Here is a 25,368-nt window from a genome sequence, read left to right as displayed (position 1 = left end):
AGTGATATGAAAAGCCATGTGAGCGGATGATCGGGCCCAGTGAGGTGGTGTATATGGCAAAGAGGAGGGGTCCTAGCACCGAGCCTTGGGGCCCCCCTGTGGTGAGGTTGTGTGGCACAGACAGCGGCCTCGCCATGTCACACTGAACGAGCGCCCAGTAAGGTAAGATTTGAACCAGGAAAGTGCACTGCCCGTTATGCCCATACTTGAGAGTATGGACAGGAGTATGCAATGATTGACAGTGTCAAAAGCAGCTGATAAGTCTAGCAGAATGAGGACCGAGGATTTGGCAGCAGCTCTAGCAGTTTTTAAGGCCTCTGTCACAGACAACAGGGCTGTTTCAGTGGAGTTATAATAGTTATATGTTGTCATATGTTGTTATATGATGTTATATATTATTATATGTTATAATATGTTGTTATATGTTATAATATGTTATAATATGTTGTCATATGTTGTTATATGATGTTATATGTTATTATATGTTATAATATGTTGTTATATGTTATAATATGTTGTCATATGTTGTTATATGATGTTATATGTTATTATATGTTATAATATGTTGTTATATGTTATAATATGTTGTCATATGTTGTTATATGATGTTATATGTTATTATATGTTATAATATGTTGTTATATGTTATAATATGTAGTTATATGTTATAATATGTTATATGTTATAATGTTATAATATGTTATATGTTGTCATATGTTGTTATATGATGTTATATGTTGTTATATGTTATAATATGTTGTTATATGTTATAATATGTTATAATATGTTGTCATATGTTGTTATATGATGTTATATATTATTATATGTTATAATATGTTGTCATATGTTGTTATATGATGTTATATATTATTATATGTTATAATATGTTGTCATATGTTGTTATATGATGTTATATATTATTATATGTTATAATATGTTGTCATATGTTATTATATGTTGTTATATGTTATAATATGTTGTCATATGTTGTTATATGATGTTATATGTTATTATATGTTGTTATATGTTATACCATATCATACCGCCATCTTGTTTAAATCTTGTGGCAACTTTAATGCCGGTAAACAAACTGGTCGTGACTCCTTCTCAGCCAATCAGCGCCCAGGTAAAGTCTTGCCTCCACCAATCATAGCGCAGCCCCGTTTGAATTGAACGCTCCGCGGACCAATCAGCGGCCTTGGCGCCATCTCAGTCCCGGCAGGCGTCACCCGCAGAGGGAGGGAGAAGCCGCTTTACGACACCGTGCGTTTTAAATATAATACTACTTCATTGTTTTTATTCAGTCTTTTCAAAGCGACATTCATACGCTTTGACTCACTGGGATCCTACGGATACGTTACAAGGTCAGTGATTTCGTGTGAATTTCAAACTTTTTAACCATCCCACTCGTTTCCGTTACTTATCTCTTTGTTGCGACCCGGGCACCGACTATTCACTGGGACATCCTCGTTGTAGACGGATCCCAGAACGTAAGGCTTTTATAATTATTTTGTCTTCACATTTTAATCATTAATGGCCGCGCACACTCTGATATACAATGAATATGTCACACGCTGGTGCCGACCGCTTGCCCTGGGCGTTCAATTCAGGCTCCTCGGTGCCGGTGCAGCCAAGTTCCCGGGCTGATTAACGGAGCTGTCGGCCCGTTAAGTAGTCAGTGACCGCTCCGTTAAATGAAAGCCTTCACCGGGTTGTTGTGTTTGCACCAAACCGCCCACACGGTTTGAATGGATCCGACTGGATGTACCGAGCGGCGGCGGCGGCGGCGGATTCGAACCGATGACGGTTTCCCTCCTCTGCAGCAGACAGAACTATGCGGTTAAAGGACACGCACCCACAGTGACAATAACACAAGGACTATTCTGTAGTTTTATAAATGAAGTTATCTTGTATTTTACATATCTGTGCCAACTTGCACAAGGCCCTATTTTTGAAAGAGCGCCATTTGTTTATTTTCAAATGTTTGTGTCTTTTTTTTAATCTTTATATGTTTATGCTTAAATTAGGAACAGTATAGTAAAAGTGGGCGGGGCCTCATCAGTTCTTCTTGGATTCCACAACATGGTGGAAACATTCCTTTAACATTGTTCTCCATGTTGACATGACTCCGTCACACAGTTCCTGCAGATCTGTCAGCTGCACGCCGATGCTGCCGACGGGGTTCCATCACATCCCAAAGGAGTTGTGTTGGTTCTGATCCGGTGACTGGGAAGGAAACTGAACAACGCTCAACTCATTGTCTTGTTCATGAAGGAGCTTTGAGACGACTTTTGCTTTGTGACGTCATCAAGCAGGAAGATGGGTGTGGTCATGAAGGGATGCGCATGGTCAGCAACAATACTTAAATAGTTCAAGTTCAAGAGGTTATTTTGTCCCATGCATATACATACGTATATTCTTTGTGAGTTCCTTGGATCAACACGAGTCTGTTTTCAGGGGTATATAGGACAAACCCCTACACTATACTTACTGTATTTCTACCGACTAGGGGTGCGACGAGTCACAACTCACGGTTTTGGATCATATCACAGTTTTGAGTTACGGACCAGGTCATCTTTGGGATCAGCAAAAAAGGGGCAGGAAGAAAAATAAAGCTTTGCTTTGCATTTATTCTGTAAATTGCCCATGGTCCGAAATGAAAATGACATTCAAGATGACCAATGTTCAAATAAAATCTTAAAATACATAAAACATATGTATAAAACATAATACTCAATTGTTAAATGGAGTGCAATATGAGGCATGCATGATACCTCCTTCCTTTAAACATGCTAGTGAATGGGGGGGGGGATTAGATCCGCCCCCAATTCCCAAAGGTAACCAATATTCTTTTCAATTTCTCACGTTTATAACGAACCAATTTCCATGAAAATCAGTTTAAGATTAATCGAGTTACCGTCGATTTTTTTAGGAGAAGTCTGCATCTGTCAATACACATTGTATTTGTTTACTGTTGGATCTTGACCGCTCCGGTATGGCCGATGTGCAGACGCAAAGTGGTGACATACAGCAGCCACCATGTGGTAAAGTAACAGCAACACAGCATGATGTACCGTGAACTAATAATTGCGTTTCATTGGTGCGTTCAATTTACCTCAGAAGTCAGAGCTGGGAATGCGGTCACACCCGAAGTGACCGTGTCCAGTACAACAAGTCGGAAAACCAAAATGGATGCCTCCTTTTTTGCGCTTGCTCTTTTGGAATACAGACAACTACAGAACAAATATGGTAGTGGAGAGTGGAGTGCTCCTGTGGGGGTCCGCGAACATGTACATGTTCACGTCCGAATAGACTCAAGCCGCTTTCCCACTTGCACTGAATGCCGTAAATCTACTGGTAATGTTCTGCGTTGGTGTCATGTGGGAAAGGGATCCACTGTCCATGTTCTGTAAAAGACATCCCATCAATTTCCTCACTCTCGACCTTGTATCATTTACAGTAAATTGCTGGTACGACTGTGAATGGAAGTGTGTGGGAATGGAAGCAGTAACATTGATGTAAAGTGGGAGTGGAGCCCGATCCAAATAAAGCACAAATAATAGGTTTTGTGAATATTTCTTTCTTTCAAATATTAAATAAAGAAAATGTTTTCCTGAAGAAAAAAAATATTCTGGAAAAATCGAGTCTGAACCGTGGAGCTCAGCTGAAAAGATGAGAAACTGAAACACGTCCGATCTCTACGGCGCCAGGTCTTTATATTCTTATATTTTATTATTTTTCTTCTTAAAAATGACACTCAGACCCGAGATGTGTCTTTACAGTTTGGGGTGCGGAGAGAGAGGGAGAACAGGTGGAGAGCGTTTTTATTATCCGGAGGCAGAGAGTGATGATGTGATGATGATTTAATAACATGGAGTTTAGGGTTTTTGAGTCTGGGGGCGGAGGCTCTGTCAGTGGAGGGAGCAGAGACCGTCCGGGAGGGGCGGGGGGGCAGGGAGTGAAGCGCTGGTCTAAAAAACGATTCTGTCTCCTAGTCTCGCGTGATGTTAGACGCCTCTCGTGTGAGCGTTACGTAATGTTCGTAACCGTCATCTATGTCGGAATAGACTCCACACGGAACTTCTCCGTAAAAGAGGCCGATGTGGGAACGACAACCTGCTTCCTTTTCTGGATATTTGTTATCCAGCAGTGCCGTGGATTCCATGTGGGGAAGGGGCTTTAAGGGCAGAGCCGTGGGGGGCGATCCGTACGGATTATCTACGTTCTGTTACACCACTACTACCTACAGAATTTTAATCCATCTTGTGCATAGCACATTCTGTATATTTTGTTATTTTGCTTGTTTGTTTGTTTTCATTATAGATATTTCTTTGTCGCTCGTCTGTCGGTCTGATAATACACCAACGACACACACTACCAAGTCAAAGTCCTGGACATGACGATGTACTCGGCCGGATAAACCGATTTTGATTTGAAGGTGGTATTACAGCCTTATAAAATAGCTAAAATGATCACTTTCTATATACCTCCTATTTATTTAGTTTTTATTTTATTTTATTTTATTGACTTTATAAACGTGTCAAACAATACAATACAATTCCAAGCTTTGTACTTACTACCAACGTAATTGACTTCAGACTGACTGATGGGTGGATTGCATGTTGTCAGTATTGATCAGGAAACAGTCAAAGTGCCAGTTAATCTCAAAAGCTAATAAACCCCTTTTTTATTATCATGAGTGATCATATCAAAATGCAGCTGTCAGCTTCATTTTACTGCAAGCTCTTTAAAATGTCTTAAATTCAGTTCTACACTTATTAGCTCTTTGAAGTCATTACATTTTTTTTTAATTGGGATTGAGAAATTCTTAATTTCAACCTAAACATTTATCTGATCTTATATTCATGTCAGATTTATCTGATCCATGTAATATTTTACTCAAAATAGGTCAAGTTCTTCTGTGTCCACACTTGATGTTCTAAAGCCTTAAACACGCCACTGAACCCAATACCTACCTGCTCTAGAGGAACCAATTCACTTCATACTTACCTTGATACTCAGCTGCAGAAAGAAACAACATCCGTGTTCTTACATGAAGTTCTGTTGTTTTATTCCAGTTTTTAATCTCTCACCTGGCTATCTGACCTGAAGGAAACTGTTCTAATAACAGTTGATAAAATCATCTGGTTCATAAGCTGCTGTTTCTACCTGATACAAGGGTCAGGGGATGGTTTCTATTTTCATGTTGTCCAGTCGTGGCTACTTGGCCTGAGGCAGCGGGGGTGGGAGGGTGTGGGGGGGAGTGACATCACAGCACGCCAGGGAAATGCCAGGAGTGTTTCCCACTCGGGCGGGACACTCGGGTATATTAACGGCCGACAATTTAGAATACTTGGCGACCAATGTAAGCATTTTGAATTTTATCTGTCTGTCCCATCCATCATGGATGCGACGGCATTCGTGATGGATGAACTAGCGGACTGGTTCTCTGGTATCACGTGAGAAGACACGGACATGGCTCTCTGGTTCAGGTGAATTAGAAGGTTCTCCAAGCAGGAGGTGATGCTGCAGTCATGGGAACCCAGTAAAAGTTAGATCGGCCTTAATATCAGTGTGGGAAAAACCAATCATTGATATGCGATCCGATCCCCAATCGGCACAAGCCTACCTGATACTGACCTTTTTGTTCCAAATATATATTGTTTACTGTTGACCTGCAGTACTCACCTGCAGTGCGTTAGTGGATAGGACAAAAGTCTTAAAAGTCAAGAACTCTGATACCTGCAGACGCCCTGTAGTACGCGTGTCTCTATGATGTGTGTAATCTCAGCAGAACATGTTAAACATTTGAGTTTATAACTTGTGATTATATTGGTCTCCTGCTGGTTCTGTGTTTTCTCCTCCTGGGGCAACAGTCTCACTTTCACGGTGCATTTCAAAGAGCTGCTTCCCATCCAGCCAAACAGCAGTTTCTTTTCATGGCGAGCTCCATGTGTTTTTTCCCGAGGCTCCACCCAGCGTGGTCTGTCTTTCATGGAGCTCAGGCTGAAACGAGGAGCGTGCTGGTATTAATCTGGTTTCCACATCCCATATGGAAGTGAACAGGAGCGCTGCAGAGAGACGTACTTTGGGTGGGTTTTCCTTTTTCACAGACTTCCACATGAGATAAGTCAGAGTAGTCTGATGGGATCAGAGTCTTTGTTTGACTCTGTTTTACTCTGTGTGTTAACGCTGCGTTCACGTCAACCCTTTATTTTGCACTGTTTTAACGTTTATCTGCAGTTTTACAGCGTTTGGGTTTATTCTGATTGCTGGTGTGTGTGTGGTGTCTGAAGTGATAACTAGAAACAGATAAAGAGCTTTTAGTCCAATTTTGGTCCAGAACATGAATTCATACTATTCCGTGACTACGATTCTTCTTTTCTGGTCTGTTGTCTTCATACCTTGAATCTCGTGAATTCTGATTGAAATCTTGCAGCAAAACCTTCATAACCAACGAGAAACGAGACATCATGCTTCTGTTTGGACTTTCAGTCATTTTGTTTTACTTTCTAATAACAAATTGGCACCTTTTGGTACTGCTGGCAACAACAATAAGCACTTTTTAATGGATCCTATTTAAAGTTAATAGTAATTTGTCTGCAGCGTACTCAGGTTCCTCTCACATCGATGGCTGGCTGTTGTGTTTGTGGCAGTTGCAGATAGAAGTCGGCTCAGTCATTTGATCAGTTTAGAGCAGTTGTTTTCAACGCGAGGTCCAAGGACCTCCAGCAGCCCTTTATGAGATACCAGGGGTCCCCATCAAAATAATAATAGTTAAACTTCACTGTTATTTAATTGACAAGACATAAGCACCATTAGATAATGAGTGTTTTGTTCCTAGTTCCACTCTCCTTTACAAATCATCATGGAGCATGAATCATACATAACAATGAAACTCTTCTCAGATTGGATCCCAGAGACTAAATGTGATCAAACAGGATCCGTGGCCTAACGCGTATCATGTTGAGGGTCCTTGATGTGGAAAAAGGTTGACATCACCGGTTGACAGGATTGGTTTTGGATAGGGTTTCACAGGTGACTGTACGGGGCCTGATACGTGCTCATGTTCTGATCCCTAAATCTTATGACATCTGCAGTAAGTTACGGTTCATCTTCTGGTTCTGGTTTCATGTTTAAACAGGAAAAGCAGGAATGTTTTTAAAATGGACCAATATAACAAACCGTTGTGACGTCGTAGAGTCCAGAGTTACCGGCACGTGTTTGGTGTTGAATTCCCACCGTGCCGCACGGCGACTTGAATGGCGTGAGTCTTTGCGCTGGTGGCGTCGGGCCCGTCAGCAGTTCTACAGTCGAGTCGTTGCTGTTCTAGACGCTGAGCCTCCCCGCTCTCCAGTGATCCATACTGCTGACCTCGCCTGGACGTGCCATTGTGTCCGCCGCGGTGGGGATTTCACCGGGCTGCACCACTCTGTTGACTGGGGGGGGTGGTTGTCATAGAGCTAGGCTACAGTATATGGAGGAGCTTATTGGTGCAATATCATCAGGTACTTCCCAGATATCCACAGATATTACGACATGTGCAGTCGACGGGGGAATTTTTGTTTCTAATTTCTAGCTGCAATCTCAGATGTTGCGACACCCAAAGCTTCTCAAGTGCAGAAAAGTTGGTGATGATGCTGTTTAAAGTCAGTTTGGGGGAAACTGAAACTCGTGTGGAGTTTATATGTTCTTCGGCCGCATCAAAAGATGTGTGTAGTGCGTGTCACGCTCCTACTACAGCCCTAGTGACATGCCAAACGAGTCATTACATCTCACTGATGAAGGGGGGATTAGTGGGCGGATATTTACGTCCAGTTGATCAGCCTGTCACTGTGCACAGGGAGTCTGCGGGACCTTAAAAACCCTTGAATTTTATTTATTTTGAATCAAAATGAGGCAAGTTCTTCTGCGTTGCATTGCATCACTTACATTAGATGAGTCAACATTTCTGAGGTTACAAACCTCTAAACCGACCTCTGAACCTTATATTTAGCTGTTCTAGATGAACCAAGTGACTTTATTCTTACCTGTAGACAGTAATCCAAGAAAGTCCTTGTACTTAGCATCTCTTAACAATGTCTCACAGCGTTCATTTTAACAGGGATACCTGGAGACACCCTGGTAGCATTCTCTATTCTCTCTCTTTAATTGTCCATATCGTTGAATCCTCCATCAACCCCCCTCCAGTGCCTCCACCCTCTTTTCTTTCTTCTCTTCCAACTCCTCTGTTCTATCACTCCCTTTTTTTTTCTCTCATCCCTCCCTCCCTTTGTTTAAACTGAAGTCATTGGGCAGCAGCAGCAGTGGTCACTCAGATAGCGTTGTGGAAGGACACGTCCAGGCCACCTTCTCCTCCTCATGTGCTCCATGTTCCTCCTGGGTTTCAGGTCAATGAGGATGCCGAGCGTGAGGTTCCAGAGCGGGGACACAGTGATGGGCCGCTGGCCCGGGAGCAACCTCTACTACCAGGTCCAGGTGCTGAGCTTTAACACCAAGAGCCAGCTCTACACCGTCATCTACAAGGATGGCACCGAGTTGGAGCTCCGCGAGCAGGACATCAGGGTAGGAGGGTGGCATCCGAACCGCTCCATCATGATCTGATCCTTCATTGTGACACAACCCACAGATGCTGGTAGTTTGGGTTCTTTAGAACAGAAACATTTCCATTTAATACATTTTCTCCATTAGATAAACTGGCATACTTCATCTAAAATGCTTCTGAAAAGGAGAAAATCAAGTAGAATTCTTTGACGCCTGACAGTAGGGTTGGCTTGTAGTATATTGATAAAATATCACCTTGCTGTGATCTGTTTTGATATGAATCCTGGTATGAATATTGTGATATGAGACTAGATATCGTCTGGGAGTTCATAATATGGTGTTAATAGTTAGATGTTGTCTTTAAGGAACTTCACGGTAAACTAAGGCAGTTTTCTCAACTTCATAGACTACTCTACTGTTTTAATCAATAGTCATAATGTCCACATTAATAAGGTTTTTTTTTCTCAATTATTTCTCATGAAAGTACAAAGGTATTAATGAAGAAATGTCCTGAATTTGATGTAGTCAATATGCCAGTCACACAGCAACACCTACAAAATGTGTCTGAAACTTCAGAGTTTATATTTTGTGGTATTATGTCATATTTATAATATGTTTATTATAATGTTTTTATCACTATTGCTGTTTACGCTGCCAGTGGTACAGACTTTACCGCTAGAGAATTCTTAACCTGAGATCATATCTCAACATTGTAATCAGTCTCGGTTCAACTGATCAATGAGTTGAATAATTGTCCAATCGCGGCTTGATGTGATGAGTCATCAAAGTGTTAAGTAGATCATTTAAGTCAATCAGGGAATCAAATGGGTTCAGCTCAAACCCTCTAGATTTCAGGATGGCACCAGAAAGGTTATGAATTTGGACTCCACGGTTTATATATTATTGTTGTTGTTATTTATTGTTGTTGTTTGTGTTGTTTCCTGTCCAGAGTGCCTTGTGCTTCCACCCTCGCTCTCGTTCCCGCTCCCGCTCTCCGTCTCGCCGCCGCAGTCGCTCTCGCTCTCCGGCCAGATCCACACGCCGCTCGTCCTCCCGCGCCGCCGCTGCCGTGGCGTCGGCAGCCATTACAGAGAGCTCCCTGCCCCTCTCCCGCAGGGACCCCAAGGTGAAGGAGGTGCAGGAGGTGCAGGAGGTGCAGCTGAGCCCGCTGGTGAGCACACACAGTTCATGGAGTTGAAAGTAATGGAGCCACAGTCATGAAAATCAGTTGACCATTAGTTGTTCTACAAATATACTGCCATGAACAATAAAAGTGTCTTAATTTAATGCCACATAGTATAGGTTTATAATAATGTCAAAATAATCATTCACTTTAATTTACCTCATCCTTACTGAAAGAATACTTGCATCATTCGTGTTCTGTTTATTACACGATCTGCTCAAATTATTACAATCAGGCATTTATGTAACAATTTATGAGATTGTCTAATTTGACCGTAACGTTTTCTCCATTCCTCAACAGGAACCAGCAGAGGTCAACAGCAACAACAAGCACGACAATAAAGAGGAGGAGGAGGAGGAGGAGGCGGCCAGCAAAGTCAACCAGGTTCGTTCCACTCCATCGACCTTGGTCATCTTCTCCTTCCTGTCATGAACCGCTCCGACAGGAAGTCAGAGGTGTTCACGCATCCTCCATTTTGTTTTGAATTCTAGCCAAGCCTCAGTGTGACGTCAGGTTTGTTGCTGTCGGCCATGTTTATCTTGATTCAAGCTGTTTGGATGCTTTTCTGCTGATTAGTTCACAACGCGTCACATCTAAGTTGAATCAGTCAGCGTGTGACGATCATGACATTTCAGTTCAGGATTGATTGTCATACAAACATTTGACACTGTATGATAATACATCGGCAAACACTTAAATCACCTTCTATTTATTGTTTCATTTCTAGTGCCGAGAGAGAGTGAGAGAGAGATTAATTCACAACACCTCGTTTAATGTGTTTTTCATGAGTTTTTCAGGTAGACTGTGGCACAACAACAGTGTTCCAGCACCGTGATGGAATGTCATGATGCAGGCATGTTGAGGGGCCTCTCTCTGTGTGTGTGTGTGTGTGTGTGTGTGTGTGTGTGTGTGTGTGTGTGTGTGTGTGTGTGTGTGTGTGTGTGTGTGTGTGTGTGTGTGTGTGTGTGTGTTTCTTCCTGTTTTAATCCCTCACATGGCTTTCCAACATGTGCCGTCTCTTTGCTTCAGCTCAGAGTCACAAATACCATCCTCGTATCGGACGTAAGTCCAGTTTTTTCGGCCCTTAATCACAGGACGGCCTTAAAGGGTTTCACAGGGCCACACTGAAATCAACAAGTCCTAACACCCGGCGTAAGGAGACGCCTCGGGGGGTGGGGGGCAAACAATACCACAAACTGACGCCCAGAGTGGATTTTTATTTCATAATGCCATCATTATAGTGACATAAAGTGAACAAATAAACCAAAAAAACTATTGTAGTTATATTTATGACAATTACTTTTCAACTATAATGACACGATGGTTACTACGTGACAGCAGATCCTAAGTCGTAGATGTGGATCCATCATTTTGTGCTGTCCTGCTTTATGCTTGTTGATATTTCTTGTGTTATTTGACGGGGGCAGACATGACCGCGCCGCCGCAGCAGTGATGTGCTGTGATGGTAACTGTGGATCAGAGGGTGTTCTGTCCAAACCACTTGATGCTCTCTGTCTCCAGAGTGACATCAGTCAGTGTCACGTGAGTGACCTTTTGCAGTAAAGTGATGAGCCAGGATTAAAATAATTATTACATTTATGTGATTGGCCGTTTTGATTTCTAGTCAGACACTGGTCAGTAATAAATGTTTCAAATAGTACTTTTTAGTAAAGACCTATTTATCCAACCAGGACGGGGCTCGTGTAATTAAAGATACCAACGATGTTTTCTCTTTTAATCAATGTCTTAAAACAATGAAAACTTAAAAGGAAAAATACCCTAAAGATATTGAAGTTAATCTTAAGGTTATTTAAAAATGTAAATCCCATCACCACCTTCTGTGCAGAAGGTGACGGTGCCAAAGGTGGAGGCGGAGCCTGAGAAGAGCCAGACGCGCTACAACCTGCGGCGCAGGAAGGACGACGACGCCAAGGCCGCGCCAGAGAGGAAGCAGCAGGAGGCGGAGCAAGAGGAGAAGAAGGCCGCAGCTCCTCCCTCCTCCACCCCACTGGACTTTGGAGGCAGGATAGGTAGGTGCAGCACCAGTGACAAGCATGAAACATGAGCGCCCTATCAAAGTGTTGTTATTACACATTTACATACTGTAAACACCAGGGGGCACTATCAACAATCCAACTTGACCGTGGTGCACCAGGCAGCAGCATACAGCTCTATAATATCAATGACATTTCACACAACTCAGGAGATGCATTTGCAAATGTATTATTATTTAGAAGATATAATGCAGCCAATTGGATTTTAAAATAGTTTCATTACGACAAACGTGTGCTTTTAAAAACTGATTTTATTTCATAAAAGATATTATTTACACTCAAAGCTTTATCAGAAAGAGTAACTTATAGAAGCTGTTATTAAACTTGAAATAGTTCCACTTGAATTCTTCGGGAGTCATAACTTCCATTCAGACTTTGTGAGAAATATTGTAAATGTCTTTTCCAAGCTGAACGTATTGCTCATGTGTTCTAGGGGCATACCTCTGGCTGCTCTTCCTCCCTGCCTGGGTCCTCTTCCTCGTACTCCAGGTCAACCTGGACGACCCCAGCCTTGCCAACTTCCCCCCTCCGGTGCCTCCTCTGGGGGCCTTCTGGGACCCCCAGGCCCTGGTCATCGTCCTGCTGTGGATCCTCTTCCAGGCGCTGCTCTACGTGATGCCGGTTGGGAAGGTAAGACCAGCGCTCAGTGTGACGGTGGCTGGGATGGAGCTTCTGGTGACATGGTGGTGATGGAGTTAAAGTGAAACTTCATCCACTGTTCTACTCGATGCTCATAACATCCACATTACTGAGGATCAGGTCTTGGATATCTTTTGTGTGTAAATATCTTGTGAAAGAGATTTAACATAATATGATTAACATGTAGCAGGCCGCATGTGGCCCACAGGCCTGAGCTTTGAGACCCCTGATTTAAAAGAAAACAGTCTAGTTTAAAGAGCTTCACGTGCAGAAAACCAGGTGCTGAGCTGCAGCGTGTGTGTGTGTGTGTGTGTGTGTGTGTGTGTGTGTGTGTGTGTGTGTGTGTGTGTGTGTGTGTGTGTGTGTGTGTGTGTGTGTCCTGATCAAACTCAAGGCTTGTATATGATGTTGTTTTTTTGAACTGCTCTCAGCTTTTCTACACGGGGGGAAAAAATAATAATCGGAGGAAACAATTGAGTTAATGCTCATGTTTTAGTTTTTATTATTGTTAAAGGTGCAGTGTGTAGAATTAAGGGAACACAGAAATTGAATATATTAAATACGTTTGTTTTAACTCATGTATGAAAATTAGAATGGTTGTATTTTCGTTGTATTACAATGAGACGTTTATATGCATGGGGAGCGGGTTGACACTGCTGGTAGGGCTGCCTTAAAGTAATCGGTTTCAAATCCTGAACTTGTTCCGTGTTTTTGTAATTCAAATTATATGTTAAACTGCATAGTTTCTGACTGTGGTTGAGGAGGTAGCGCAGGTTATCCAGTAATCAGAGGGTTCCTGGTTCGATACCCAGCTCCTCTTGGCAGCGCATGTCCTTGAGTCAGACACTGAAGCCTTAACTGCTCTGGATGAGCACGGCTGCTCATCCATGTTTAAATGTGTGTGAATGTGAGGCATGCACTTTATAAGTACCCTCCATTTACCTTTGAGCATATTTGGAAGCATTTCTCAATACATTGTGAAGTATAGAAATGTTGAAGTATAGAATCATCAATCCATACCACAGTACAGTTAATTCCCCGTCTCTCTGCCTCCCTCTAGCTGAGTGAGGGAATGCCGCTGCGCTCCGGACAGAGACTCCAGTACAGAACTAATGGTGAGAGAGAGAGTTTTTCTGATGCTCTCTCGCCCGCACTCACTCACCATGAAGCAGAGGAGTTTGAGCATAATTTTAATAACCCCTCCCTCCTCCTCCAGGTTTCTTTGCCATCGTGGTGAGTGCCGTTGCCATGGCAGTGGCCGTGCACCAGGGCGTGGACCTCACCTACATCCACAGCCACTTCCTGCCGCTGGGTGTGGCCTCCTTCCTGGTGTCCTTCCTGCTCAGCATCTACCTGTACGCCCGTGCCCGCCACGCCCCGCAGGAGCAGCTGGCCCTGGGGGGCAGCTCCGGTGAGACGCACAGTACACGTGTGCCCGTGTAGTACATGTACAGTATGTCCCGGGGGGCAGCTGTGGTCAAACTGTATAAGGTTAAATGGGTCATACAGGGAAAATGTATGCGACAACATAACAGTGGTAAAGCAGCTTTAGGGCTCCAGGTTCGCTGTTCCACTGGTCACACGCTGCTCCCCACTTTCTCATCTGGCTGCACCAGCACATGATTCGGTCGCGCAATTTTTGTCCTTCTATTTTGCTAATTTAATGGTTTGCCTCCTCGAGAATTCAACTCAGCAAATAATGAGAATTTCCTGTTTTTAATAATACAGCAGAAACACCGTTGCAGCGGTCACAGTATGCGAGTTAAACCTCCAGCAGACAGCAATGAGGCTGTTGATAAACTGGAAACACACCTGTGCCACGCCTTAATTGCTGTGCAGGAAAATGTCCGACTTGACAAACACTCCGGTGTCATAACGATGAGGAGGTGTTTCAAAGTTGTCTTGTGAAATTAATTTGCTTTGTGGTTTAAAAACAAAAGGTAAAGTAAAAATGTAACCATGTCCACAGTGTGTAACATACCTTCTACCTTTTTGATGCTACGTTCATTTAAACTTGGGAAGTCCGTCCTCCTACTTAGAAAAGTTCTGAAAGAACGACCATTTAAATTGGTTAGGGTTAGAATGTTGCTGATACTCAGCCTGTATAAAGTACTTAGATGAAGGTGTGTGATGGTGCAGGCAGTCAGCTGATCAGGGAGGAGGCTGAGGAGACCTGGGATCAGGTGTCGATCAGAGCTGGCTCCTTCCATAACAGGGACACTCTGCACGCTCCACCCTGCTCCAACCACAACGCTGACGTAGCAGCCGAGCAGGAGCACCACATGAAACTTAAAAAAAACTAAAAACGGTCTAATATGCAACCACTGTGGTCACAGCCTGGAGCCCTGGCCTTAGAATAATACAACATAACATGAAATGAAGAAAAAGGCAATTCAATAGTTGATCCCAATAATCAGTATGATAATTATCATACTGATAAGTATGATTTTTATAAGTATGATAATTGGGATCAACTCAAATTTGATGAGGTTCTTTAATGAATGTGCCCACCCGTGGTTTTCCTTGAAAGTGTTAAGTGTAATAATCAAAGTCTCCCTCAGGTCACCTGGTCTACGACTTCTTCAAGGGACGTGAACTGAACCCGCGCATCAACAACTTTGACCTCAAGTTCTTCTGTGAGATGCGTCCTGGTCTGATCGGCTGGGTACGTTGCTATGGCGACCTAGACTTACAGCTGAAACACATCGGTTCAATATTATCAAAAAAAATCTCATGTTTAATCGAATGTGATTATTTGTGCAACTCTTGTCTCCTCCGATGTGTGGATACTGTTTCTGTTTCAATGTAATAATAATAAATAACAGTTTATTCAAACATCTCAAAGTGTTTTTATCAACCAGTTGACTCATAAAGTATCTTCATGTTAGATTGTAGTGTTAGAACGAACAGCCTGATACTGACTTTATCCACTTGTAGTTATGTCAGCACCTTGAGGCGGCCGGCCCTGGCTGTCATCTCACCCTGCAGCGCCCTCTGGTGGGTCTGAGCTGGATGAGGCTCTGCGTTGCCGTAGCGACACTGACCCCTCGTCCTTTCTCTTCCAGTGTTTGATCAACTTTGCGATGGCGCTGGCGGAGATGAAGAAGCAGGGTCTGGACGCTCCGTCTCCCGCCATGATCCTGGTCAACGTCTTCCAGCTGCTTTACGTGGTGGACGGACTTTGGAACGAGGTAGAAGATCATCGGCTTGATCAGAGGAAGCACTTTATAGATTATACAGCACGTGTATACGCTAAATCATGAAAACCTGGTTTCAATGGCACCTGTCAAGGGGTGGGATAATATTATTGTTTTTTATATAAATATATATATATATATATATATATATATATATATATATATATATATATATATATATATATATATATATATATATATATATATATATATATATACATAATATTATTATATTATGTTATTATATTTATACAGTTTTTGTGTGTGTGTGTGTGTGTGTGTGTGTGTGTGTGTATATATATATATATATATATGCATATATATATGTATTTGCTGTTATTATTATTATATATACAGTTATATATTATTTTTTATTATATGCTGTTATGTGTGTGTGTGTGTGTGTGTATTTACTGTTGTATATAATTATTATATATATACAGTTATATATTATATGTTTTTATTGTTAGTTATTATTATTATATATATACAGTTATTTATAATTATATACAGTTATATATTATGATTATTATATGTATTTACTGTTATATATTATTTATATATATATACAGTTATATATTGTATGTTTTTACTGTTATTTATTATTATTATATATACCGTTATTTATAATTATATACAGTTATATATTATGATTATTATATGTATTTACTGTTATATATTATTTATATATATATATATACAGTTATATATTATATGTTTTTACTGTTATTTATTATTATATGTATACAGTTATTCATAATTATATATAGTTATATATTATGATTATTATATGTATTTACTGTTATTTATTATTATTATATATAGTTATTTACAATTATATACAGTTATATATTATGATTATTATATGTATTTACTGTTTATATTTTTATATACATATATACAGTTATATATTATATGTTTTTACTGTTATTTATTATTATTATTATATATATACAGTTATTTATAATTATATACAGTTATATATTATATGTTTTTACTGTTATTTATTATTATTATATATATACAGTTATTTATAATTATATACAGTTATATATTATATGTTTTTACTGTTATTTATTATTATTATATATATACAGTTATTTATAATTATATGCTTATTGTGCGTAATCACCGGATGTCATGACATTTCACTGCATATATGTATGACCGTATGTATATGTATGTGACAAATAATCTCTTGAACTTGAACTATATGCAGTTATATATTATATGTTTTTACTGTTATTTATTATTATTATATATATACAGTTATTTATAATTATATGCAGTTATATATTATGATTATTTTGTATTTACTGTTATATGTTATTATTATATATATACAGTTATTATTATTATTATATGTATTTACTGTAATATATTATTATTATTATTAATAATAAAAAACATTGTGGTTGTGAATGGGATCGTGGTTGTAGTTGTAGTTGTAGTGTGATTGTAACTGTACAGATCAACTCTTTAAATGTTGTTACTTTGCCGAAATCTGTTGATAATGAAGCGGTGGCACCTCCACCCTCCACCCTCCACCCCCACTTGCAGGAGGGCATCCTGACCACCATGGACCTGATGAGCGACGGCTTTGGCTTCATGCTGGCGTTTGGGGACCTGGTGTGGGTGCCCTTCACCTACACCCTGCAGGCCTTTTACCTGGTGGAGCACCCCCACGCCCTGGGGCCCCCCGCCCTCACCGCCATCATCACCCTCAAAGGTGAGTGCAGGGGTCAAAGGTCACCCTCCAACGCAGCAGCTGAGCAGGACATACGCGGCTGAGGAATATAAACGTAAACAATGTTTTAAAGGGTGAACACAGTGATGTCAGACAGCTGTCGTACACACTGCAGCTCACGACCTTACATCCTCATCACTGAGGTTCGATCCCCTGCACCACTCACTCACTGAATGACGGTCAGTGAGACATGGTGGAGCAGTGAGACGGGGTGAGGGCAGTGCACCTTGAAAGCTGAATTCACTGCAGCCTGCTTGTGTTTTTGTGTCTTTCCCTCCAGTTCTTGGATTTTACATCTTCAGGAAGTCCAACTGCCAGAAGAACAGCTTCAGGAGGAACCCGTCAGACCCCAAACTCAGCAGTGAGACATTGAGCCAAACTTTATTTATACACCTCCACCTTAACAAGGAGCTCAACTGAATGACCAGCACAAATGTGCATCTTAACCTTAAGTTAAAGAAGGAAAGATCCAACTGTTCTCCAAAGTGACTCTCTGTCTCTCTTTCTATCTGTCTCTCTCTCTGTCTCTCTGTTGCTGTCTCTCCTTGTCTGTCTCTCTGTCTCTGTCGGTCTCTCTCCGTCTCTGTCTCTCTCTCTCTCTCTCTCTCTCTCTCTCTTTCTGTCTCTATCTCTCTGTCGCTGTCTGTCTCTCTCTGTCTGTCTCTCTCTCTCTCTCTCTCTCTCTCTCTCCAGACGTTCGCTTCATCCCCACCTCCACCGGGAGGAACCTGCTGGTGTCTGGCTGGTGGGGTGTGGTCCGCCACCCAAACTACCTGGGAGACCTGATCATGGCCCTGGCCTGGTCGCTGCCCTGTGGTGGGTCCACGCCTCCACCCAAACCTCCACCCACAACCCCTCTAGGGTGTAGAACTCCAACCTGTTCACCTCAGGAGGAATATCCGTCGCAGCGCGTCTCCCTCCACCTCTGACTGTGAGTAACTAGTCTCTGGCGGTGACCTCTGACCTCTGACCTCTCCCTCCTCAGGGTTCAGCCACCTCATGCCCTGGTACTACATGATCTACTTCATCATCCTGCTGGTGCACAGAGACTCCAGGGACATGGCCACCTGCCGCCGCAAGTACGGCTCAGCGTGGGAGGAATACTGCAGGACCGTCCCCTACCGCATCATCCCTGGAGTCTACTGAGAGGAGCCTCCAGGACCCTCCAGGATCCTCCAGGACCCTGCAGGACCCTCCAGGACGTTCTGAAAACACAGACTTTCAGGACCGACAAACTCGTCTTAACAAGGATTCTGCTCAATTTTGAAGGACTTTTGTTTTTGATGAGTGTCTTCTTTTTAACGGAGTTTTCAAGTTTACAAAATTGGAAGAAGGAAAAAAAAAATATCAGCCCTTGGGAATATTATCAGAATGTACATTTTGTAAATAATAATTGATTTGTGTTCTCAGACTAGGACAGTGTCTTTAAACTCGCAATTGTTAAATTTACTTCTGATAATTTTGATGCTTTTGCTCCAGTATTCAAGTTCGACATTTTCTGCTTGGCTTTTATTTTGAAGGTTAATTTGTACGCACCTCTTCCTGCTATATTAATAATTATAATAATAATTAATAATAATAATATTATTATTTTTTTAACGCTTGTGTGTATTGTGGAAGACAGGATTTAAAAACACTTGTTTTTTACATGTACAGCACTTGTAGGTCATGTTTTCTCAGGACTCAAGACTTTGTCACAAAGTTCATTTGAAGTTGTTTTTTTAAATAATTTTGATCTCATTTTATATAGATGCTCAGTGTTACATTTAGTGTCAAGTTATTGGCTTTTGATTGTTTTTCAACTGCATGCACTAATGCGATGAAAGGCGTTGAAATCAGATCCAAAGTTGTGCAGCTTGGGTTTGCTCCCTGGGCGTGCTGCCTCGCTCGGCCACTAGAGGACGCGACTTCCTGCAGCGACTCAGAGGAATCCTCAAAAAGCTCCGTGTTCCTTCTCCTTCTCCTCCTTCTCCTCCTCCTCCTTCTCCTCCTTCTCCTCCTTCTCCTCCTCCTTCTCCTCCTTCTCCTCCTCCTCCTTCTCCTCCTTCTCCTCCTTCTCCTCCTCCTCCTTCTCCTCCTTCTCCTTCTCCTCCTTCTCCTCCTCCTCCTTCTCCTCCTCCTCCTTCTCCTCCTTCTCCTCCTTCTCCTCCTCCTTCTCCTCCTTCTCCTTCTCCTCCTTCTCCTCCTTCTCCTCCTTCTCCTCCTCCTCCTTCTCCTCCTCCTCCTTCTCCTCCTTCTCCTTCTCCTCCTTCTCCTCCTTCTCCTCCTCCTCCTTCTCCTCCTCCTCCTTCTCCTCCTTCTCCTCCTTCTCCTTCTCCTCCTTCTCCTTCTCCTTCTCCTCCTCCTCCTCCTTCTCCTCCTCCTCCTCCTTCTCCTCCTCCTCCTTCTCCTCCTCCTCCTTCTCCTCCTTCTCCTTCTCCTCCTTCTCCTTCTCCTCCTCCTCCTCCTCCTCCTCCTTCTCCTCCTCCTTCTCCTCCTTCTCCTCCTCCTTCTCCTCCTTCTCCTCCTTCTCCTTCTCCTTCTCCTTTCATTTGACTTGTCACTTCCTCTGCAGCCATCAGCGTCGATTTGAACAATTTATTTGGCTTTAAACGAACGACACTGTGACGTGACGCAGCCATGTTCACTGAATGCAATGTAAATAAGTATTTTTCTATTGTTATTTTAAAATAGTCATGATAGTTGAAATGTTTCTCGGTAGATATTTAAAGTTGCTTTTATATTTTGGTTTTGAACTTTTATTTTCCAAAAACTGGACTGCTTGACCCGCCCACCGTGGCAGTTTGTACCGCGCGCGTTCTGCCCCGAAATGAAAAATGCTGAATTCCGGGTGATGCTGTGAACACGGATGAAGTATTCAGACCTCTTGACTTTTTGAATACTTTGTGTTGTAGATGTCATTTGAAATGGATTAAATCACCATTTTTTCCATCGATCTACATCAATAACCCATCATGACAAATTGAAAACATGTTTCTAGAAGTTTTTGCAAATGTATTGAAAATCAAAAGCTGAAATCTCTCATTTCCAGTTGGTTGAGGGCTCTGTTGAGTCCCTCGTGGCTTGGCCTCCTCTTGGTGAGTCTCTACAGGCTTTGCACGCCTGGATTTGGGAAGTTTGTCCCGTTCTTCCCTCAGCGCCATCAGATTGGACGGGAAGCGTCTGTGAACCTCCACCTTCAGGCCTCCGTCTGTTCTGTCTTCTATGGGGTCGTGGGCTGGTCACTCCGGGACAGGGCGAAGCCACCGCAGCGCCGTCTGGGCTGTGTGCTTGGGGTCGGGGCCTGGAGCAGCTTCAAGCACCTCCCTGTATCTTCTCTCAGTTCTGACCGGACCCCCTGTCCCTGAGAAGGACCCCCGCAGCCCGGTGTAGCCACCGCCCTGCTTCGCTGCGGGGACGCTATGAGGCAGGTGATGAGCGTTGCCTGCTGTTTGCCCCACAGAGCTTGGAGTCCTTTAAAAAACTTCAAGCTCCCTGTCATGAGCATTTTACTCAAAGAGCGTCCTCCGTCAAGCCACTCCACCCTAAAGGCCCGGTTGACGGAGGGCTGCTGCCACGCCGGGCGTTTTCAGGCTCCCTTAGAGTGACCGCCGGCTCCTCGCTCTCCTCACCGACCGAGGCTCCTGGAAGAGTCCTGCTGCTTCCAAACGGCCTCCATCTCACAGCCCGGGTCCGCAACCATGTCGGACCTCACCAAGCTAACGAGGAAGCACGGCATTAAGTTGCCCGTGTCTTCCTCGGTCTCGGTGGAGGACTGCAGCCTGGCGGTGGGGAAGGCTGTCGGCTACAGCAGCGTTGTGTCCGCAGCGCGGATGAACAGCGCGGTGGTCATCTTCCTGGACAGTGTAGACAAGGTGAACGCGGTGGTGGCGAGCGGCGTTACGGTGAACGAAATGTTCGTTCCCGTCCTGCCTCTCTCCACACCGGCGAAGAGGGTGAATCTGGCGAATGTTCCGCCGTTTATCAAAGATGAGACCCTCACTAGGGAACTGGCGAGGCACGGGAAGGTGGTGTCGCCAGTTAAAAAAGTCCCGTCGGGGTGCAAGTTGCCGCTGCTCAAGCAGGTGGTGTCGCACAGGAGACACGTCCTGATGGTGTTGAACAACAGAGATGCGGAGCTAAACGTAGCTTTTAAAATCAGGGCGGATGAGTTTGACTACGTGGTGTTTGTCAACACTGACACCACCAAGTGCTTTGGGTGCGGTGGGGAGGGACACCAGGTCAGGGCATGTCCAGGTAAGAAGGCAGACGGCGAGACAGGTGAGGGGCAGAAGGGTGGACAGGACAAGGAGGGAGCACAGGAGGGGGCAGGTGAGGGTCAGAAAGGGGAAAAGCAGGCGAAGGTGGGGGCACAGGAGGGAGCAGGGGGGGGTCAAGAGGGGGGAAAACAGGCAAAGAAGGGGGCACAGGAGGAGGCGGGGGAGGGCCAGAAGGAAGGAGGGGAAAAGCAGGTGAAGGTGGGGGCACAGGGGGAGGCAGGTGAGGGCCAAATGGAGGCAGGGGAAAGACAGGTGGAGGTGGGGGCACAGGGGGAGACAGGTGGAGGGCGGAAAGGAAAGGAGAAGAAACAGGTGAAGGTGGGGGCACAGGAGGGGGCAGGCGAGGGGCAGGGGAAAAAAGGGGGGGGGGGAGGGGAATGTGGAGCCGCAGGAGGGAACGGGTGGAGGTAGACAGCGCAGCCAGGTGAGCGTGGAGACACGGGGGGAGGCAGGCGAGGGTCTGGAAAAAAGGCAGGTAAGGGCGGGAGGACAGGAGGGGAAGGAGGAGGGTCCGGAAGACAGGCAGGTGGGTGCGGGGGGACAGGAGGGGACTGGTGATGGAAAGGAAGCTACAGAACAAAGTCAGAGGAGTGCAGGTGACGTAGCTAGGGAGGAGGAGGCACTGGAAGGAAGTGACTTTGAGATGGGGGACGAGGACGATCGGGTGAGAGTCCCTCGGCTCTAAAGAAGGTCCAACAAAATGGCAGGAGACTCTCAGGCGAAGAGAGGGACAGCAAGCCAGGGGAAGGCAAGTCAGGAGGTGGAGCAGGGAGGCTCGGAGTCAGAGTCCTGGATGGAGGAGGACTCTGCTGCAGACAGTGAGGGGCAGGTTTTTCTCGGCGTAAAGAAGAAAAAGGGCAAAAAAAGCTACAGTGTGGGCAAAATAAAAGCGTTTCTGCACAGAACGAAGAACGTGAAAGGGATAAAGGTGGAGGATAAAGGTGGAGGACTTCTTCTCAGACAAGGAGTTGCTGGCGAACGCGGCCCAGCAACAGATGAGGAGTAAGGGGAGAGGAGGGTTCACGGACCAGGAGGTGTACAGGCTAAAGAAAATAGTGCAGACGATCAGGAAGGAGCTGAACAACGGAGAGGATGGGGAGGAGGTGGAGGTGGGTGCTGCTGTTCGGGCTGTTTCCCTTTTCCGTTGCAATGAGTGACTTTAACATCAGCACGCTGAACGCAAATGGGGCCAGAGACGCAGCTAAGAGGTCTCTGCTGTATGAGCTGATGGAGCAGAAGAGGCTGGATGTGCTGTTGGTGCAGGAGACCCACAGTGACTCTGGCAATGAGGCTGACTGGAAGAGGGAGTGGGGGGGGAGGTGGTGCTAAGCCACAAGAGCACCACCAGCGGGGGGGTGGCTCTTCTCTTTTCTAAGAGCTTTGCCCCAGCATCCTTTGAGGTGGAGGAGGTGGTGGAGGGCAGACTGATGGTGGTGAGGGCAGCATTTGAGCATCATAAGTTTGTCTTTATAAATGTGTACGCTCCCACCACAGGACCACACAGAGTCACTTTTTTGCAAGTTTTAAATGGGGTTTTAAGCAAAACTCGTACTGGGGAGTTTTTGTTTCTAGGAGGTGACTTTAACTGCACCGAGAACGACCTGTTAGACAGGAACCACTGTGAGCCTCACAGAGCATCGCAGAACGCGATGAGGCTGCTCTCAAATGAGAACGAGCTAACGGACGTGTGGAGGAGAACCAACGGGGATGAAAGACAGTACACCTGGGTGCACTGCAGAGGCACCTTTCTATCGTTGGCCAGACTAGACCGGTTTTACTGTTTTAAGCACCATTTTTACATTTTTAAGGAATGTAGAATGGTGCCTGTTGGTTTTACCGATCACTCCCTGGTTGTTTGCCGTGTTTTTATCGCCAATGTAAAGCCCAAAAGCGCATATTGGCATTTTAACACCACCCTACTATGTGACTCCAACTTTAAGGATGCTTTTAGGTTTTTTTGGGAAGGTTTTAGAGACAGAAAGCAGGATTTTAGTTCCTTAAGACTGTGGTGGGACTATGGGAAGAGGGAGATAGAGCAGCTCTGTCGGCAGTATACTCTCAATGTCACACGGGACATCACCAGATCTATGAGGGATCTGGAGACTGACATTGTGGAGTTACAGGGTGTAGTGGAACCCACTGGGAATCGAGATCACATTAAGGATCTCAAGTCTAAAAGAGCTGCTCTCGCAGACCTACTAGGCACCAAGGCGCGGGGGGCGCTGGTCCGCTCTCGCTTCCAGAGCGCAGCACTGATGGACGCACCATCTAGTTTCTTTTTTAGCCTGGAGAAGAGCAACGGGCAGAGCAGGTTTATCCACGCCCTGAGATCAGACACGGGACAGGAGCTCAGGAGGCCGGAGGAGATCCGGACGAGAGCCGTGGACTTTTACACAGAGCTGTACAGAAGTGAGTACGAGGAGCATAAAGAACTGTTTTACTCCTTTTGTGGGAATCTGCCCAGGGTCCCGGAAGATGTCAGTGCGGTGCTGGGGGAACCTCTGACCCTGCAGGATCTTTCCACGGCCCTGCAGAGCATGAAGGGGGGTAAGGCCCCCGGCATCGACGGGATTCCTGCGGAGTTTTACAAAGAGTTCTGGGAGGAGTTACGGGAGGACCTTTTAATGGTTTTTAATGAAGTTTTTAAAGATAAGTTATTGCCAGTCAGCTGCAGGAGGGCAGTCATCACTCTCCTACCCAAGAAAGGAGACCTGCAGGAGATCAAGAACTGGCGTCCTGTGTCCCTTCTGTGCACGGACTATAAAATCCTGTCGAGGGCACTGGCCAACAGGCTGAGGGAGGTGATGGACCTGGTAGTCCATCAGGACCAAACTTACTGTGTGCCTGGTAGGTCCATTCTGGACAATGTGTCCCTAATTCGGGATATTTTGGACGTCTCTAGTTCTCTGGGCATTGAAACTGGGCTCATTTCGCTAGACCAGGAAAAGGCGTTTGACCGGGTTGAGCACCCTTACCTCTGGAAAACTCTGGAGGCTTTTGGCCTCAGCCCTGGTCTGATAGCCATGATCCAGGTTTTGTACCAGGACATCGAGAGTATACTGAAGATTAATGGAGGGCTGAGCGGCCCTTTTAAAGTGCGTAGAGGGGTGAGACAGGGCTGCCCCCTCTCAGGGATGTTGTACTCTCTGGCCATAGAACCATTGCTGTGTCAATTAAGGACGAACATCGAGGGTGTGTTTCTAAACGGTCTCGAGAGAAGCCACATTTTATCAGCCTATGCGGACGACGTCATTGTCTTAATATAGAAACAGGACGAAATCAGCAAACTGGAGGGGATCGTCAGGGACTTTGGGCTGCTATCAGCAGCGAAAGTCAACTGGGGCAAAAGCGAAGCGCTGGCTGTGGGCGGATGGAGGGGGGGACTCTTAAAACTGCCAGGAGGCTTACGGTGGCGAAGGGATGGGTTTAAGTATCTGGGAGTGTTTTTAGGGAGCGAAAGTGTGGTGGGGAAGAATTGGGAAGGACTGCTAGGAAAGATACAGGGCAAGCTAAGAAAATGGAGGTGGGCACTGCCACAGCTGTCCTATAGGGGCAGGACGCTCATTATTAACAACCTGGTGGCCTCACAGCTGTGGCACAGAGTGGCCTGTGTCCAACCACCAGACCTGCTAGTTAGGAAGATACAGGCCGAGCTGAGGGATTTCTTTTGGGGGCGGAATTTCCACTGGGTCAGGAAGGAAAGGGTCTTTCTGCCTAAAGAGGAAGGGGGGCACAGTGTGGTGGA

The 25,368-nt window shown here is 44.6% G+C and overlaps 1 protein-coding gene across 1 annotated transcript; it reads left to right on the top strand.

The window, feature by feature from the left end:
- The first annotated feature begins 1,247 nt into the window (after positions 1–1,247).
- Positions 1,248–19,473, top strand: lbr (lamin B receptor). The gene is made up of 14 exons (XM_080024241.1): positions 1,248–1,364; positions 8,391–8,565; positions 9,494–9,715; positions 10,028–10,111; positions 11,574–11,757; positions 12,215–12,411; positions 13,481–13,535; positions 13,637–13,831; positions 14,982–15,085; positions 15,486–15,611; positions 17,178–17,346; positions 17,645–17,725; positions 18,058–18,180; positions 18,350–19,473. Exons 2-14 carry the CDS (start codon positions 8,395–8,397, stop codon positions 18,508–18,510), a joined length of 1,872 nt encoding a protein of 623 aa, XP_079880367.1. The 5' UTR covers positions 1,248–1,364; positions 8,391–8,394; the 3' UTR covers positions 18,511–19,473.
- The last annotated feature ends 5,895 nt before the right edge of the window (positions 19,474–25,368 follow it).

Source organism: Zeus faber (genome assembly GCF_960531495.2).
Source record: "Zeus faber genome assembly, chromosome: 2".
NCBI classification, from domain to species: domain Eukaryota; kingdom Metazoa; phylum Chordata; class Actinopteri; order Zeiformes; family Zeidae; genus Zeus; species Zeus faber.
This window is presented reverse-complemented; position numbering and strand designations above follow the sequence as displayed.